Source organism: Leucoraja erinacea, chromosome 9, assembly GCF_028641065.1.
Source record: "Leucoraja erinacea ecotype New England chromosome 9, Leri_hhj_1, whole genome shotgun sequence".
Classification (NCBI taxonomy): domain Eukaryota; kingdom Metazoa; phylum Chordata; class Chondrichthyes; order Rajiformes; family Rajidae; genus Leucoraja; species Leucoraja erinaceus.
The window spans coordinates 59,841,352-59,859,348 of NC_073385.1; the positions used below are offsets into that span (position 1 = coordinate 59,841,352).

Genomic DNA, 17,997 nt, shown 5'->3' on the forward strand with positions numbered 1-17,997 from the left:
TTAGACGTCCACACATTTCCTGTATGAAATTCCATCAACCATTCCTCAGCCCACCTGGCCAATCGATCCAGCTCCTGCTGCAATCTTTCACAACCATCTTCACTATCTGCTAAACCACCCACTTTTATATTAACAGGAAACTTGCTAATCTTGCCCTGAATGTTCTCATCCAAATCATTGATGTAGATGACAAACAGTAACGGGCCCAGCACCGAACCCTGAGGCTCACCACGAGCCACAGGCCTCCAGTCCGAGAAGCAACCTTCCACTATCACCCTTCCACGGAGCCAATTTGCTATCCATTCAGCTATCTCTCCTTGTATCCCTTGCGATCTAATCTTCCAGAACAGCCTACAATGCGGAACCTTGTCGAACGCCTTACTGAAATCCATGGATACAACATCTACAGCTCTGCCCTCATCGACCTTTTTGGTCACGTCTTCAAAAAACTCAATCAGATTTGTGAGACACGACGTCCTACGTACAATACCATGCTGACTATCCCTAATCAGCCCTTGCCCATCCTATTGACTGTATAACCTATCCCTCAGAATACTCTCAAGTAAAGTTCCAACCACAGATGTTAACCTCACCGGTCTATAGTTCCCAGCATTTTTCCTGCAGCCCTTCTTGAATAGATGCACAACATTTGCCATCCTCCAGTCTTCCGGCACCTCTCCTGTATTAAAGGACGACTCGTAAAGGTTCAACCAGGGCTCCTGCAATTTCCTCCACAGTTTCCCACAATGTCCTCTAATATGTCTGCTCAGGCCCCGGAGATTTGCCTACCTTCATCGATCTTTAGAGATGTTCGGTTTCCTCCCACACTCCAAAGACGTTTGTTGGTTAATTAGCTTGGTATAACTGTAAATTGTCCCCAATGTGTGTAGGGCAGCGTTAGTGTGCGGGGATCGCTGATAGGCGAGGACTTGGTGGGCCGAAGGGCCTGTTTCCGCGCTGTATCTCTAAGCTAAACTTAAAGTAAGGGCATCAAATGTTACTGGGGGAAGGCTGGAGTATGGGGTTGATAGGGAAACATAGATCAACCACGATCGAATGGTGGAGCGGCCTCGATAGGCCAAGTGGCCTTTTCCGGCGCCTGTATGATCTCTGCAGCATTCCGAGGTGACGTTTTCTATACACGCAAGTGCCAAAAGAAACTTGGCTGCAGAGATTAACGTTGCTGGGAAATGTGACCTGTACATTCCGTATGTTTGGTGGATATTCTGGATGTTAAAACAGGTTTACACTGTACACGTGACAATACCCCAAACCAAACAAAAACTGAACACTCCGTTAAACCTGCTCACCGCAGACACGTGTCGTGACTGATAACCAGTGCAGAGGATCCACTTTGCCATAGGCGAAGCTATTACAGGAGATAGACACAAAAAACTGGAGTAACTCAGCGGGTCAGAGAGCATCTTTGGAGAAAAGGAATAGGCCATGTTGCGGGTAAAGACCCTTCTTCGGACTGAGAGTCGGTGGAAAGGAAATTATAGTGGTTTATTGAGAATCTAGTGGTTTACTGCCCGTGAGCACAACTGCTTTCACGAGTATCAGTCACTGTCGTTTGAATATGACCAGAGGCTCCATTGTCAGTGTGAATTACATAGTAGCATGATTGCAACGAACACAATGATCACAGTCCTTGGACGATTGCCTTGACAAATCCAAAATTAACACTTCGTTGACAAGGAACAAGTTGAGTGGAAACGGTGATAACACATAAAATCCAGAACAACCCGTACTAGAACCAAAGTACATTTAGTGCAGAAGGCATTACTTGGTAATTTTAATTCGTAAGAATGTCTTCGCCACTCTCGCAAACTGTGAGCGATAGAAGCAATGAGTCGTCATATCAATGTGCGAGTGACTTCTGAGGTCATTCGTATAAATCGAGCTATCTATTAAACATCAAACAAAAACACAGCGGATTATTCTTCACGATTATCTTGAAACCGGCGTGAAAGTTCAAAGAGGGGTTTCGGCCTCCAGTCCAACTGATTTATGCATGGGAAAGCGACGGACATTGGAATTACGCTGCACTGAGGTCATTTCAATAAACCATAGACAATAGACAATAGGTGCAGGAGTAGGCCATTCGGCCCTTCGAGCCAGCACCGCCATTCAATGTATTCATGGCTGATCATCCACAATCAGTACCTGTTCCTGCCTTCTCTCCATAATCCCGTAACACCGCTATCCCTAAGAGCTCTATCTAACTCTCTCTTGAAAGTATTCAGAGAACCAGCCTCCACGGCCCTCCGAGGCAGAGAATTCCACACACTCACAACTCTCTGTGTGGAAAAGTTTTTCCTCATCTCCGTTCTAAATGGCCTACACCCTTCTTAAACTGTGGCCCGTGGTTCTGGACTCCCCCAACATTGGGAACATGTTTCCTGCCTCTAGCGTGTCCAAACCCTTAATAATCTTACATGTTTCAATAAGATGCCCTCCCATCCTTCTAAACTCCAGAGAGTACAAGCTCAGCCGCACCAATCTATGAACATATGACAGTCCCGCCACCCCGGGAATTAACCTCGTGAACCTACGCTGCACTCCCTCAATAGTACTTTCATTGGCAAAGACGGAAATGCTCACTGAAAGTAGATTCACGTAATTGATTTATTGTAGATTCAGGATTTTTTCGCCTCGGTGTCTCACCATGAAACGACGTGTTTCGTTTTGATGTGTGAATGAGCTAATTCCAGCTACCAATATGGCATAATCGCTTGACACCGCCTGGGATAGGACAATTGGGTAGAGTGGAGCACAAAATCACATTTATCCTACATAGATGTTGGTGAGAAAGCAGTGTTGATTTCATAAGCGATCAATTTTACCAAATATATGGCGCCAGAAATGACTAGTCCCCGTTTGCTCAAAACTCTTCAATGTTAACCGCAACTCAGATGTTGTACACGATAACGCAGACATACCCCTTCTCTCATATCCCTATCCAACATGACAGAAAAGTACCGAACGTTTTTAAAATCACACGAGTAAAATATTAAAGTTAGTTGTCCTTCCTTTTTAATTGTCGGATTATTTAATGGGAAGATCGACGACAACCGGAATTCTAAAGGCATAGAAATAAAATAATTTCATTTTAATACAGTGCGGCGAGACTGCAAATGTTTCCAGTATTGACAATGCAGCTTAAGGCTGCGAATGGAACGTTAAAAACCCCGGGAATCCTTGTGAGGGGGTTATTATCCAAACTCGCTCGATCAATAATGGGGTGATTTCTTGGAATACATTTCAGTAAATCGTGTCCTGGTCCCACACGTGACACCGATGTTACACCCGCATATTCTCTCCTTGACCCACATGTGAGGATTGCAAAATGAGACCAAGGCCGCGCAACATTAAATCTTGCGACATGTTGGCAGGTTAAAGCCTGAGCACAAATGCACCACACGTACCTCCAAGAAGAGCGGAAGTGAACGCAGTTTGTCACCATTGCCGTGACAGAGGAGCAGCTTAGCGTGAGTGTTATGCCTTTTTTTTTTAATCACTGTTGAATTCGCTTATGCTTCATTTTAATTTTTATTGAGAGGGACAATGGCATTTCTGAGCCGTCACAGTCACCGTGAACTAAAATAGTGAGCATTCTTTAATGATAATGTTTTATAATTAATGGATTCCAGAGCATGCTAGATTTCAGATTGAGTGTATTTGAGTGTATAAACCGTCCATTAGCTGAACCAACCTGAGGAGGAATTCGTGTTTATTATTAGAGTCGCAGCGTCCTAAAGATACAACAGGGAAACACACCACCGACTCGGCACCGAGCACCAACACTCATTCTTACACTAATTCCTACACTGGCCCATTTTATTCTCCCCACATTCCATCATCTCCCCTCAGATTTTCTCCCACTGAGCTAGATATTTGGGGCAATTTACAGCGGCCAATTAATCCACTTGGAGTGCGCGTCCCTCCAGCACTGCGTGACAGCGCTGTGATTAGTCCCGCCATCGTGCGCCCGACTTAATGTTCCAGTCCTTGGAATTGCAGTATTACCAAAATGAATATTCGGCATCAGTGACCTGCTGGCGCGTGGCATCTGAGAACTGGCAAAATGCCCAAAAGGCACCAATAAACTCGGGGATCGCAGATACATCTTGGCAACAGAATAGGCGTAAATGTAGGTAGGAAGTTTGGTCCCTACAGTTGGTGTTCATTTTAGTTCCTGGATGATCACCTTTCATAAGAAGGCTAGAATTTAAAAAACAGGAGCAGGCTGCTGCCTCCTTGTAATCCTGTAATCCAATTACATCCTGATGTTGTGCACCAACACCATTTTCTGAGACTAACCCTAAATTATCTTAGCGCACAGTCATGTTTTTCTGAGGATCTTACAGACAACGATTTGTTTTCGTACATAATAGTGTAACTGCAACTTCTCGACATTTGATTTGTTCTGAATTATGTGAATGATTCTATATTTAATTGTAGTAACTGTTTTGATGGTGGCGCGCTGTATCTTGCTGTGGGTCTTCCTGCAATCATTGGGAACGAAATTTAAATGGCGCATTTAACTTTGTGCACCGCGTTTGTATTTCACTTCCTTCCTTCACCTAGAGCAAAACCTTGGAGTGGGAGTGGGTCCAGGACTGAATGATATAGCCGTCTATAGTCGGGGAAGATCAACTTTTTTTGAGGGTCCGTTCAAAATCAGCAAGGATGAGCGACACCGATGACAAACGTATGGAGACAACGGAGAGCAAATACGAATTCGGTGGACACACTTTAACGATTACATTGTTTAAATACCCTAAATTGGGCGTCGCTTCTTTTGTCTGGGCCCCTGTAAGTAGACAGTCCAATTGCGCATATGTTACTGGGGGATTAAACTTTACTTGCGAATTATTGGTAATGTTTTGCAAATTGTCACAACTAGCATGGATTATAAGGAAATGTTGCACACTCTATCCGTCCAGGCTAAGCGTGTGCTTTGATTCCGAGGGCGAATAGTGCTGGACGTTAAGTCATTGGGTAAATGATTGCCAAGGGAATAATAACTACTGTATAATGACCTGGGGGAGTCCTTACATGATTGAACTCCAACAGTCACCTAACCGTAAGCGTATCTGAGCTACCTTCTACCGCTGTCCATTGCAAATACTGTCAGGATATCGTTCAAGTCCCAATGTGAGTTATTCAACCACTCCGCAAATGCAAAGGAACCCTCGCCCCTACTTGTCCTTACCATTATACGTACTAATGTTATTTTATTTGTGTGCGCTTGCTTTAAAATCCGAGCCTTGCCCCGGCCCTGCTTCCCTTTCTTCTAACTTCTAAGTCGTACAAAACCTCGGTTCTCTCTGCGTTCTTTCATTTTTACCATGTGCATCCGTGTTTCTTTTAAATCACTTCACTTATTGAAAGTCTTGCCTTCGGGAGCCTGGGTCCCGAGGTCTTGATAATAGCAACTCCGCTATCAGGCGCCTCTCACCCCACCGCCGCCGCAGTCTTCCAGACTCTCAAATTCTCAATTTTTCTTCCTTCTTCAACGCTGGTCGTTCTTGGTAACGCCACCTATGAACAAATGCCAGTAGCAGAGGCGACAGTTCGCGGTAGAACGAGGTTCGGACTGACAGACACGAAGTTCATTCACAGAGCAGAGAGTAATGATTCCGAAGCGAGTTGTGTTTGGCTACTGTGATACTATACCAGAAATCTGTGTAGTATCCATTGGTGCACCAAGGCAGCCGGATAATGTAACGCGTTTATTTAATTGGAAATATGGGAATTTAAGTGAACGGGAGTTACCTATTTGCGTGTGCGGATCTAATGCGACGATATTCACAGCAAGACGATTTAGAATAGCTGCTCAGAGCTGGCCATTGACGATCTTTGAATGAATTCCCACCATCTGGCACGCCTCCTTGTTCCCACTCTGTCCCTAAATCTGGCGCGTCATGTAACGTCGTCATTAACACTGAGCTCATTTTTCCCCCGAGGGCATCGTGCTTTGTCAGTACTTCGACGACGAGAAGATCAACTTTGCTGGGAAGAAAATAATTGAACTGGGATCTGGCACGGGAATTGTGGGAATTATGGCAGTACTGCTTGGTAAGTTAACGCACCCCTCCCGTTTTACTCTAAGCGTTGCAACCATTTTAAACCTATGTGCGGTAAGGACCAATGCTTGTTAAATTTAACATTAATATTAATCACTTCTACAGGGTGGCACAGTTGCGCATCAGAGCGCCGACGACGCAGGTTCAATCTTGACCTCAGTTCCTTACACGCACGTTTTCATAGTTTTATATTCCTTTCTTGAGCACCAGCCAACGTCAATTCTATTCAAAGTATCTAGGTGACTGGCTATTAGTTGGCTATTAATGAGCGAAAATCAGTAATTACACTGAATTGTGCTTAACCCAATAGTTATAACTAGCTTAGCTCCGTAGTTATTATTTATGGGGCTGAACTAGGTAATACCTCCTCCTATGCGTCGTTACAGCTCTATGTACATTATCGTGATATGATTACGATTAATATTCACCACGCTTAAATCTACAATAACTATTCATAGCGTAAATGATTATAAATATTGGTTCTGCTAGTTGCCTAGATGCTACTTGTTGCTCGTTCACTAGTTATTAGACTTTGTATCTAAAGCACAACTGGAATTGTCATTTATACTTTAACTTGCAGTAGTTTCGTTTCCTGGGAAGATACGTTTTCGAAAAATTCGCAAATATGCAATGAGCACTTCCATTTGTCACCACTCGCTCTATCTAGCGAACTTATCTTCCAGACTTTACCTTAATTGCAAAATTGCATAATTTGTTCTTTCCCAAACTATGGACAATACTTCGTTGGCCAGTTAGGTTGCATCCTGCAAAAACATCGTAAACTGGTCGCTCGTTGAATGTTCGGTAAAGTAAATCTGATGCCAACGTTTTCACTGGTAACGTTAAAGCCAGCTGCAGTATGATTACAGCGCTTGTTCCTATTTTCGAATTGTTTTGCCCCATAATTAATAACCCCATAAACTCCTCGCCCTACATGGAACTGAGTGTTGTTTCGATAACAAGGTGCCCGAGAAGGTGGCGAGAGGGTTACCTGAGGTAAGGGTGAGAACCAGTAGTGGAATTACGATGCACAGATTATCCGTGCTTACTCTGTTGGTGAACCATTCATGTCACTTGTTCATTAGTAATGTTGAAGCGCGCAGAAGTAACTTAAAAGCAATGGGAATTAAACAAGTAATTGCATTTCAAAAATTAAAAGAAACCAAATTACCAATAATCCTTAATGTAATTAATCATTGAACAAAACAAGTTATTCGGCGGATGTAGACAACATCTTTACTAAGTGCGCAAAGCCGCATAAAACATTCAGCCCAGCAACAGGCCCTTCGGCCCCAAATTTCTGTGGCGACCATGTTGCCAAATTAATCAAAACCCCATCTGCAAGCACAGGATCCATATTCTTTCATTTCCTACCTGTTCATGTGCTAGTCAGAAAACCTCGCTACAATATCTGCTTGGTAAAAAACGAGCCTCTTTAATCTAATTTAATAATTTCCCCTTCGTCTTAAAGCTATGCCCTTCAATGATATGTCAATATCACTCTGGGAAACTAATGCTAAGTATCTACCATATCGACGTCTATCATCATTGTATATAGTTAGCTTCTCAGCTAAAGCTTTATACTGCTGCAACATGGTTTGCGAAGTTTTATATTGAATGTCCCAATGCAATAGTCCCAATGCAACCTGCCCGAGTTAATAGGAATGCGGAATTGCGGGACTGACAGATGATGAAAGAATAGGGCGGCTGGGCTTGTATTCACAGGAATTTAGAAGGATGAGAGGGTATCTTATAGAAACATATAACATTCTTAAAGGATTGGACAGCAACAATGTTCCCGATTTTGGGGGAGTCCAGAACCAGGAGTCACAGTTTAAGAATAAGAGGTAGGCCATTTAGGACCGAGATGTGGAAAAAAACCTCTTCACCCAGGTGGTTGCGAATCTGTGCAATTCTCTGCCACAGAAGGCAGTGGAGGCCAATTCGCTAGATGTTTTCAAGAGAGAGTTAGAATTAGCACAGAGTTAAAGGAATCAAGGGATATGAGGAAAAAACGCATGAACGGGACACTGATTTTAGATCATCAGCCATGGTCATATTGAATGGCTCTGCTGACTCGAAGGGCCGAATGGCCTACTCCTGCACCTATTTTTTCATGTTTCTATTTTTCTATGGTCGGTGAGTTTGTATGAATGTGTGTTTATTTCAGGTATGTTTGGGGAAAGTGTGTGGGTGAATGTGAGTATGGATGTTTTAGTGTCTATGTGCGTGAGTGTATACACCAGATGGGTTGTTGATACGTTACTCTGGTCTCTGAACTAGAAGGCCTACGCTCCTGTTAATCGGTTTAAACCGCTAATAATAGAGCGCTGAAAAATATCTATTCCAAAGTGGTCTCGACCCGAAACGTCATCCATTCCTTCTCTCCAGAGATACTGCCTGTCCTGCTGTGTTACTTCAGCATTTTGTGTCTAACTTCGATTTAAACCAGCATCTGCAATTCTTTCCTACACGTGAATTTCAAAGTGCGTCCTCGCCCGATCCATATGGAAAGGGATGTGGATAAAGCACCAATATAAAATATAAAATAGAAAATTAGAGCGAAGAGTGCATTTTAAAAACAGTAATACCATTCTACCTGACAAATCGCCAGGGTCCAATCGGAGGCGAGAATTGATAACGTGTATCAATAATGTGTGCTCGGTAGTTTAGGCTTGCTTACAGTTGGGTCCGTCCGTGGCACAAGGACACTGGGCGAAATGGCCCAGCGTGTAACTTTTCTTTCTAGACTTTTAATCTTTATATTTCCTGAATATGGTCTAACTCGTGCTGGGTGGAATCCTATATTATTTGTTTTTCTCTTTCAGGCGGAGATGTCACTTTCACGGACAGACCATATGTTTTGCAGCAAATTGAACGGAACATCGCTGACAATATCCCGTCTGACTCCAGGCACAGGGCAAAGGTCGGTGCCCTGATGTGGGGCACTGATCAGGAAAACTACCCAGCAGACTTCGACATCGTTCTTGGTTCCGACATCATCTACAGCCCAACACAGGTTCCTGGTCTCTTGAAAACATTGACGCATCTCTGCGGCGATAACACAAGCATTTATTTGTGTTCTAACTTTCCCGCCAGGGTGGGATCAGAGAATTTCCACAAGGAGATATTACCAAAGCAGTTCAACAGCGAATTCATTCATTCAAGCAAGGGAAATCACATTTACAAACTAACCAAAAAATCTCCAGAACACGGGGACTAGTTGGCTTTGTACTGGGCGTATATTTGTAACTTATGAAAACTCTGAGATTCACAGGGTTTACTAATTATTTCAAAAGTTGGGTGAATAGGAGTTGATGTTTTGTTCCTCTCTACATTTTCTCTCGCCCACACATTACTGATACACGTTGACACACGTTATTATTCTTAGTGGAGATCACGCCGCCGTTGAAAATCAAATCCTATATGAATAAATAAGTATCAAATTCTAACTATATTTAATGATAAAGGGGTTATACGGGAAGTCAGTTCGAAACCACGGTTAGTAATGCACATGTGAAATCCAAGACATTTTCCATGTCGGAGAAATTAATCTTTGCTTTCTATGTTCCAAATGTTTATTTATATGTTCCTCTTTCGATCAATTTTCTCCCAAGTTGTAACCTCCCCTGATTTTCACCGGCTGCATTCTGCTCCATTTTGCGCTGTTTATATTTGTTAAATGTCATAAATTTCGATTATCACGTGTCCCCATCGGAGACATTATTTGAGAGTGCACTTTTTGCAGGTAAATGGCCACGCACTTTCACTTCCTCTTGATGTTGCTGCCACACTCCCTGTGAAATTATGAAAACATTAAACCTTGTTGAATGAAATAGAAGTGAGTTTTCAATCTGTTCACTGATTCCAAGTGTCGCTGAGACTCTGAGAAGTTGGAAGGATTAAATGTTCTACTTTTTAAAATACCGATTAAACGATTAATATAGACACTTAAAACCTGCTAAAATAATTAATTTAATATTTAGAAATCAATTAGAAAACACCTATCTACGCAGTGAATGAAGGCACGCAAATTAACTGAAGGAGTGAGTAGATGCACCTGCTACACGTGGTGGAAAGTTGAAAGGTCAGGTGTTCTTTCTCTCAACAACTTGTCAACGATCTGAACTCAATGTTACGACCAGAGATGGCGCTGAAGCTTAACTCACGCGAACTCCACCGTGTCCGTCAGTCCGCGACGGTCCATTGCGGAATAATCGCTCGCCATGCACACGGTGCAGAGGCTGGTTATTCGTTGTTCTCCACCCCCACCCCCAGTCCCTTTAAACTGCAGCAAGTACAGACCCAGAGCCAACAAATGCTCATCCTATGTTCCCAATCACCCCTGAAATAGTTCTCCTAAAAATCTTCTGGACCCCCTTCAATGTCAACACATTCTTCTTCGGAATTGGGGCCCAAAACCGCTCACAATATTCCAACTCTGATCTGACTAGTGCCTTAGAAATCCTCAGCATTATATCCGTGCGTTTATATTCTAGTCCTGTTGAAATGATGCTAACATTGTATTTACCTTCCTACTACAGATCAACCTGCAAATTAAACTTTTGGGAATCTTGCACCAGCATCCCAAGTCCCTTTGCACCCCCCGATTTCTAAATCCCTCCCCATTTTGAAAATATCCTACACCTTTATTCCTTCTACAAAAGTGCATGGCCGTACACTTTGCTGTGCTGTATTCCATTTGCCATTTCTTTGCCCACTCTCCCAACCCGTCCGAGTCCTACTGCAGACTTCCCGTTTCCTCAACACTACCTACCTACCCCTCCAAATATCTTTGTATCATTCGCATATTAGGCCACAAAACCATAAATTTAATCACCCAGATCATTGACATATAACATGAAAAGTAACCGACCTAACGCAGGTTTCTGTGGAACACCACTAGTCACTGGCAGCCAAACAGAAAATGCCCTCTTTATTTCCACTCTGCCTTCTGCTGCTCAGGAAATGTTCTATCCTCTAACACCATGTGCTCCCATCTTGTTTAGCAGCCTCGCCAGAAACACCTTATCAAATGCCTTCTGAAAATCCAATTAAACAACATGTATTGATCTTCCTATGTATATCCCGCTTGTCGCATCCTCAAATTATTCCACCAGATATGTCATGCAAGATCTCCTTTTGACAATGCCATGCTGATTTTGGTCTATTTTATCATGTGCGTCCAACATCCTTAATAATCCTGCCAACCATTGAAGTTGAGCCAACCGGCCCAACATTTTATTTATCTTGTCTCGCTGCTTTTGTAAACGGTAGAGCTAAATTTTGAATTTCCACGCCATTCCTAACTCTAGTGATTCTTGAAAGGTCACTACTAATATGTCCACAATCTGAACTGCGACCTCTTTAAGAAACCTGGGGTGTTGCCCATTTGGTCCAGGGGACCTATCCACCTTCACGCCTTTCAGCACCCAGTGTTCCCAGGGAAGAGCGTGACTGGGCGCATCCCCGGGGAGCGCCGCTGAGAACAAAGAAGGACCCGACGTGTGTGTGTAGGGGGGGGGGGGGGGGGGGGGGGGGGGGCGGGGGCGACGATGAGAAGACACCGGCGTGGGAGTCCCAACTTTGTTGACGACCTTTACGCGGCGACTCTTTGCATACTTTGTGTATAGTATGCATCACGAAGAATTTCGCTATGACATGTCACATGTGATAATAATGTGTCATTCATTCATTCATCCTTCATTCGTTTTTTTTTCATTCAATCATTCATTCATTCATTCATTCATTCATTCATTCAATCATTCATTCATTCAATCATCATGCATTCAATCATTCATTCATTCATGCATTCATTCATTCAATCATTAATTAATTAATTAATTAATTCATTCATTCATTCATTCATCATTCATTCATTTAAGTCATTCATTCATTCATTCAATCATCCATTCATTCATCAATCATTCAATCATACATGCATTCATTCATTCATGCATTCATTCATTCATTCATTCAATCATTCATTCATTCATTCATTCATTCAATCAATCATTCATTCAATCATTCAATCATTCAATCATTCATCATTCAATCATTCAATCATTCAATCATTCATTCATTCAATCATTCAATCATTCAATCATCCATTCATTCATTCATCATTCATTCATTCATTCATACATGCATTCACTCATTCATTCATACATTCATTCATTCATTCATGCATTCATTCATCCATTCATTCATTCACCTTCTCCTTTCATTGTATTCACTATACTCACTACTGCCCCCGACTCACTTGAATTTCCGGCATTTTGCAAATGACTTCCACTGCAAAGACTGATGCAAAAATCCTATTCAATGTGTTCGCATTTGTTTGTTCCCCGTTACTACTTTTCCAGCATAATTTTCCAGTGGTCCAGTGCCCACTCATGCCTCTCTTTTACTTATCTATCTAAAACAAAACTTTAGTATCATGTTTTATATTATTGGCTATCTTACCTTTATAGTTCATCTTTTCTCCCCTTATTGTTTTTTTAGTTGCCTTTGGTTTGGTTTTTAAAGCTTCCCAAACCTCTCGCTAATCTTTACCAAATTTGATGCCTTCCCCTTTGCTTTTATGCTGCCTTTGGCTCCCTTTGGGATGTTTCTTTCTCTGGGATGAAGAGATCCTGCATCTTCGGAATTTCTCCCAGAAATTCCTGCCATTGCTGTTCCACCATCATTCATACGATTGGCTTCCAATCAACTTTAGCCAGCCCCTCCCTTGTGGCTCTGCAGTTACCTTTACTCGATAGTAATAACCAATGCATCTAATTTCAACTTATCCCTCGCAAATGTTAGGTTGAATTCTCTATTATAATCACCGCCGCCTCGGGGTTCCCTAATTAAGTTCCCTACTTAAATCTGGTTCATTGCACAGCACCAAATCCAGAACTGCCCTTTCCATAGTCGACATGGACTTCTGCAGGGAGTTTGATAAGGTCCCATGGGGTAGTAGTCATCTACCAGGGATCCACGAAAAGCTAGCTAGCTGGAAACAGAATTTGCCACATGGTAGGCAGAGGATAATGGTGGATGGCTTTATGGGCTGGAAGCCTGTGTTTAGCGACTTGCCACATGAATGGTGCTGGACCCATTGGTGTTATCAAGAATGTGCAAGGTTAGTTTGCAGATGACATAAAAATAGTGGTTATGTAAACAGTGAAGATGGTAAACAAAAATACAATGGGAACTTGAGATGCTGAGCAAGTAGGGCAAGGAATGACCAATGGTGTTTAATTCAGGTAAGCGTGAGGTATTGCATTTTGGGTAAGTTAAGCAAAGTCAGGAATTTCATAGTTAATGGCGGGGCCCTGGGGAGTGCTGTAGTTCAGAGAGATCTAGAAGTACAAGTACATATTTCGCTGAAGGTAGCGTCACGGGTGGATATGGTGGCGAAGAAGACTTTTAGCACAATAGCCTTCATCAAGCACGGAATTGTGTATCGTGGTTCGGACAAGAGTTACATTTGAAAAATACATTTGTGAGACAGCACTTCGAGTATTGCGCTCAGCTTTTGATACGTGCTAGGGAAAATATGTCATTAAGCTGGAAAAGGGTGCAGAGAAGATTTATGAGGATGTCGCCAAGACTCGACGGTCAGAACTATAGGGAGAGATTGGACAGGCTATGACATTATTTCTTGAAGCACAGAAGGCCGAGGAATGATTTTTATAGAGATGTAAAAATCATATGGGGAGTAGATGCGCGGAGGAAATGATTTTTTTTCCCTCGGGTAGGGGAATCAAGATCCAGATGTTCCAGGTTTAAGGTGAGAGAGGAGATATTTAATAAGAATCTGAGGAGCACCCTTTTTCACATGGAGCGTGATAGAACTGCCAGATGAATTTAGTTGAAACAGCTACAATAACAACATTTAAAAAACATTTGGACAAGTGCGTGGACACGAAGGTTCAGCGAGACACGGGCCACACGCGGGTAAATTGAACCAGCTTAGATTCGGCACGTTCATTTGCATGGAAGAGTTGAGCTGAAGGGCCTGCTTGCATGCTATATGACGTTATACTCCGTGTGTCTATTTCCTGCAATATACTCTCCCTAAGATGTTCAATAAATTCTGCTTCCAAGTAAGATTTCATTCCCACAATCTGTTTCGTGTTTTGCGTCTAATTACACGCGGATCGATTATCACAGATTGTGTTGTTTTCACGGTTGTCTGAAATTACGCTCGGCCAAGACTAGACACACCGTAACGTCGTAGCTCCCAAGTGAATTCCCCAAAGTTTCAATAATTCTCCGGGGTCGTCTGCCAATCTCTTTCGTCTACTATGGAGCTTGTATGAAATGCAGCTCCTATGAATCGTGTCTAATATTGTACCAAAATACAAAGTGCTGGAGGAGTCAAGTAGCATTTCTGGATGGAATGAACAAGCGACATTTCGGTTCGGAGCAAAGAAGGGTTCAGACCAAAAATGTCACCAATCCATTCCCTCCAAAGATGCTGACTGGGTCGCTGAAAGCCAGATCCAGGATGCCGGGCAAACACTGAAATCACGCTATCGCATCTGTTTCAAGGATATCGGGAAGTAAGGTGGAATGGGATCCTCTGAACACCGACATGAACATGATAGACCGAATGCGCTGTCGCAAAATTGTTACAAGTAAGAAGTTGAGTTAGAAGCCTGCTGTGTGTGGACCGGGCATCAGTGGCACAAAACTGTAATACAGAAGCTTTCTTTCTCTCCGTAGAAAGCACTTCACAGACTCGAGCACCCTATCATATCCCCTATCAGGGTACCTGGCGTCTTCCAGTGCACGCGGGGGTGAAGCAGAGCCTAGGGAGGGACATGACTCTTACGAATGCATGGACAAAGGCAACATTGTATATTGTGGAGGCATCATATTAAAGAGGCCAGATATTGAAGACAGGTGATTGATGATTATCTGAAGAATCAGGGTAGCCTGGTTCTGGCAATAAGGAGCTAGATTGAAATTAAAAGTGTGGGAACTGGAACACGCACTGCCGGTGAGCCTATCATATCTGCTAGTAGGGGGGAAAATGGAACACATCCTGAAACATTGGCTGAGCAGAGAAACTGGAAGACTAAACCGGAAGCTGGATGAGCGGAAATGCAAACAGAAGGAAATTGCAAATTGGCGGAGACCTAATGCATGTCACCGATGAGCAGCGCGGCCTGGAGTGTTCCCGGCGAGCGGATCAACGCCTCCAGTAGGCCCGGCTCGCCCGGCGGGGTCGGCGACGTGTCCGCGCCGTGAGCTCAGCCGTCGGTGAGTGGGGTGGGCCGTTGCAAGCACCCGGGAGTGCCGCGGAGCGCTGCAAGAGAGGACAAGACGTCGGGCCGGCGGTGGGTGCCGGAGATCGGTCGAGGATTCGCCACCGAGAACAAAAGGAGACGGGGAGACGGGGGGGGGGGGGGGGGGGGGGGGGGGGGGGGGTGTTGAAATGATCAGACTCACACATAGAGTTCAGAACTCATAGCTTTTATTTGTAATTCTACGGAGGAAACACCTTGTGCTTTCGGCTCCACGGCAAATATCTAATCTAAAAGAGAGAGAGCGAGTGCTGCTTATGGGCGGGTAGGGATGGAGATCTGCACTGGACTACATAAGGAATGTGCAACATGCAGGTGATATATATATATATAGCAGAGACGCACTAATCTACATCCTTCCTCTTAAAGAATTAAATGCAAAATGTAAGAACTACTGATTACATAAAGTACATATAGTATGTGTCAATAAACTGGAGGTAGTTCAAACGTAGCCCGGGTACTTTAGGGTGGGCTTGCAGATGCGACCTGCACGTGTACGGCACATTCCTGCATCTTCTCCCGTCACCGGAGACGCGATCGGTGGTAGAATAAGTGCAGGAGATTGAAACAGCATCCCTGGCGATAGAACATGAGACTTTGGCACAGGTGGAGGCGGTGTGGCCATAAGCGAAGTGACCGGATCGGAAGCGGATGGCAGCGTTGGTCTGGTCAGGCCAATGCCGCTGGATGGGGATGAGAGTATACCTGTGCGGTCAGGATAATACGGTGGTGGTGTTGGTTCCTTCACAGGCAGGATGTGCTGTCGGTTACGTCTGCAGGTGCCGCCATCGGCATTGACCAAATATGAACGTGGCTCGGAAGCAGTTCCAGAAATTACACCCAGCGGGTAGTAACCTCTGTCGGTTTGCAGAAGCACCAACTTCCCTCGGCTAGTGGCGGAAGTGGTCTGCTCCTCTTTCATTCCACCCTTTTTGAATGTCACGCTTTTGTTGTAGCCTGGACTGGATCTCTGATGGTGGGAACAAATGCGGTACCAGTCCCTGTTTCGCCACAGGCAATGTGACTTGTGTCTGTCTAGTGAGGAGGTGAACCTAATATCGGGTTGTGGGAGATGTTGCGGTCGGGGTACACGTCTGATTTTGCCCTGTGTGATCGTTCCATCAATTGTTTGACACTCCTGATGGCACGTTCAGCTAGCCCATTAGACTGTGAGTATTGGGTCTGCTGGTGATGTGGTGGAAACCCCAGCGTGTAGTAAAGTCTTTGAAGTACTGGCTGGTAAATTGACCAGGCAACGCCGCTCCAGGCCCGCGAGGACGGGTCGACGGTGCAGCCCGGAGAAAAGCTGCCTCTCCGACCAGGTAGGGACCCTAGAAAAGCAGTTTCCCCTTTCCCCCCACATAAAAAAGGCTAGAACTCCAGAACAAAAAACTCAACTAACTGAAAATAAAAAAAGAGAAAAAAACGGACAGCTGCAGGCTGGGCAGCCATACCACACATGACGGCGCCCCCTATAGTATGCAAAACAAAGAATGTCGCTGTGAAATGTCACATGTGATAATTAAGTATCAATCAATCCTGGTAATGAGCCTATCATTTAAAATTAAGGGAAAAACAAATGTATGATGTCGAACTTAGAGTGGAAGTTAACAGAGGGAACCATGTTGGGGAGCAAGGAGCAGAGTAATGGTCATCCCCTTTCTTACTTCTTGTCATATTTGGAAAAAGTTCGAGTTCAAATCGAAATTATTTTGCAGTTGAATTGCACCTCTCGCCCGATCTTACAACGTCTCAAGCTCATTGAGCAGCGTCGCCGCCGTCAAGGAGCCTTAAGAAGTTGATTATCCGCGATAGACACAAAATGCTGGCGTCACTCAGTAGGACTGGCAACTTCCCCGGAGAGAATGAATGGTTGGCGTTTCGAGTCGAGACCCTTCTTCCGACTAATTATCCGAGAACTGGAGTAAAGATTATCTTTTAACTCGAATACGTTGAAGGACACTGATGTCCTGAGCATTCACTGCCTAGGATTGTGAAATTACATCGCAAAACAAATTACACCTTAGCAGCAGGAATTATTTTAAATCACTGGACAATTTAACAATAGTTGATACTTGTTTTATTGATCAGGAACATTTCGAATATAAAATTGCCCTAGGCGCAACATCCTAAAGATTTAAACGGTAAATATATTTATTATTCCATAATTTCGAGATCAAACAATGATTCTCCTTCGCCCCGAACCACTCTTGTGAATGATGGCTGAGCCAGGTACAGGAGACGGGAAATTGACGACGCCAGTTAACTTCATCAGTTCTCCTTTGTCAATAAAGACGTACACTTCAAGTACTTTGTCTAACAGCCACAATGGGTGTTAGCAAGAAAACAAGATTGGTAAACAGTGATGTGTTGATTGAAAGTAGGGTATCGACGGTAGAAACAGTTAAATAGTCTTCACAGAAGTAACTTATTTAAACATGGCAACCACCAGTGCGAAATCTGCACAATCATGGAAAGCCCCAAATGAATCGCCAAAAAGTGCAGGGAATGTACAGCTAAAGTCAATGTCTTAAATATGGAGCTGAAGGCACTTGGAGTATAAGGATTTGGCTACAATCATCAATTCCCTGGCCACTTTACCGATA

General features: G+C 43.7%; 1 protein-coding gene across 1 annotated transcript; it reads left to right on the forward strand.

The window, feature by feature from the left end:
* Nucleotides 1–3,435: 3,435 nt before the first annotated feature.
* On the forward strand, nt 3,436–10,067 carry LOC129700449 (EEF1A lysine methyltransferase 3-like). Its single transcript, XM_055640945.1, has 4 exons — nt 3,436–3,491; nt 4,591–4,818; nt 5,973–6,084; nt 8,921–10,067. Exons 2-4 carry the CDS (start codon nt 4,693–4,695, stop codon nt 9,313–9,315), a joined length of 633 nt encoding a protein of 210 aa, XP_055496920.1. The 5' UTR covers nt 3,436–3,491; nt 4,591–4,692; the 3' UTR covers nt 9,316–10,067.
* The last annotated feature ends 7,930 nt before the right edge of the window (nt 10,068–17,997 follow it).

Coding starts and splice junctions, on each gene's coding strand:
- LOC129700449 (XM_055640945.1), top strand. CDS start 4,693: ATGAGCGACACCGATGACAAACGTATGGAGACAACGGAGAGCAAATAC. Junction 4,819..5,972: donor CTTCTTTTGTCTGGGCCCCT/GTAAGTAGACAG, acceptor TTTTCCCCCGAG/GGCATCGTGCTTTGTCAGTA. Junction 6,085..8,920: donor AATTATGGCAGTACTGCTTG/GTAAGTTAACGC, acceptor TTTCTCTTTCAG/GCGGAGATGTCACTTTCACG.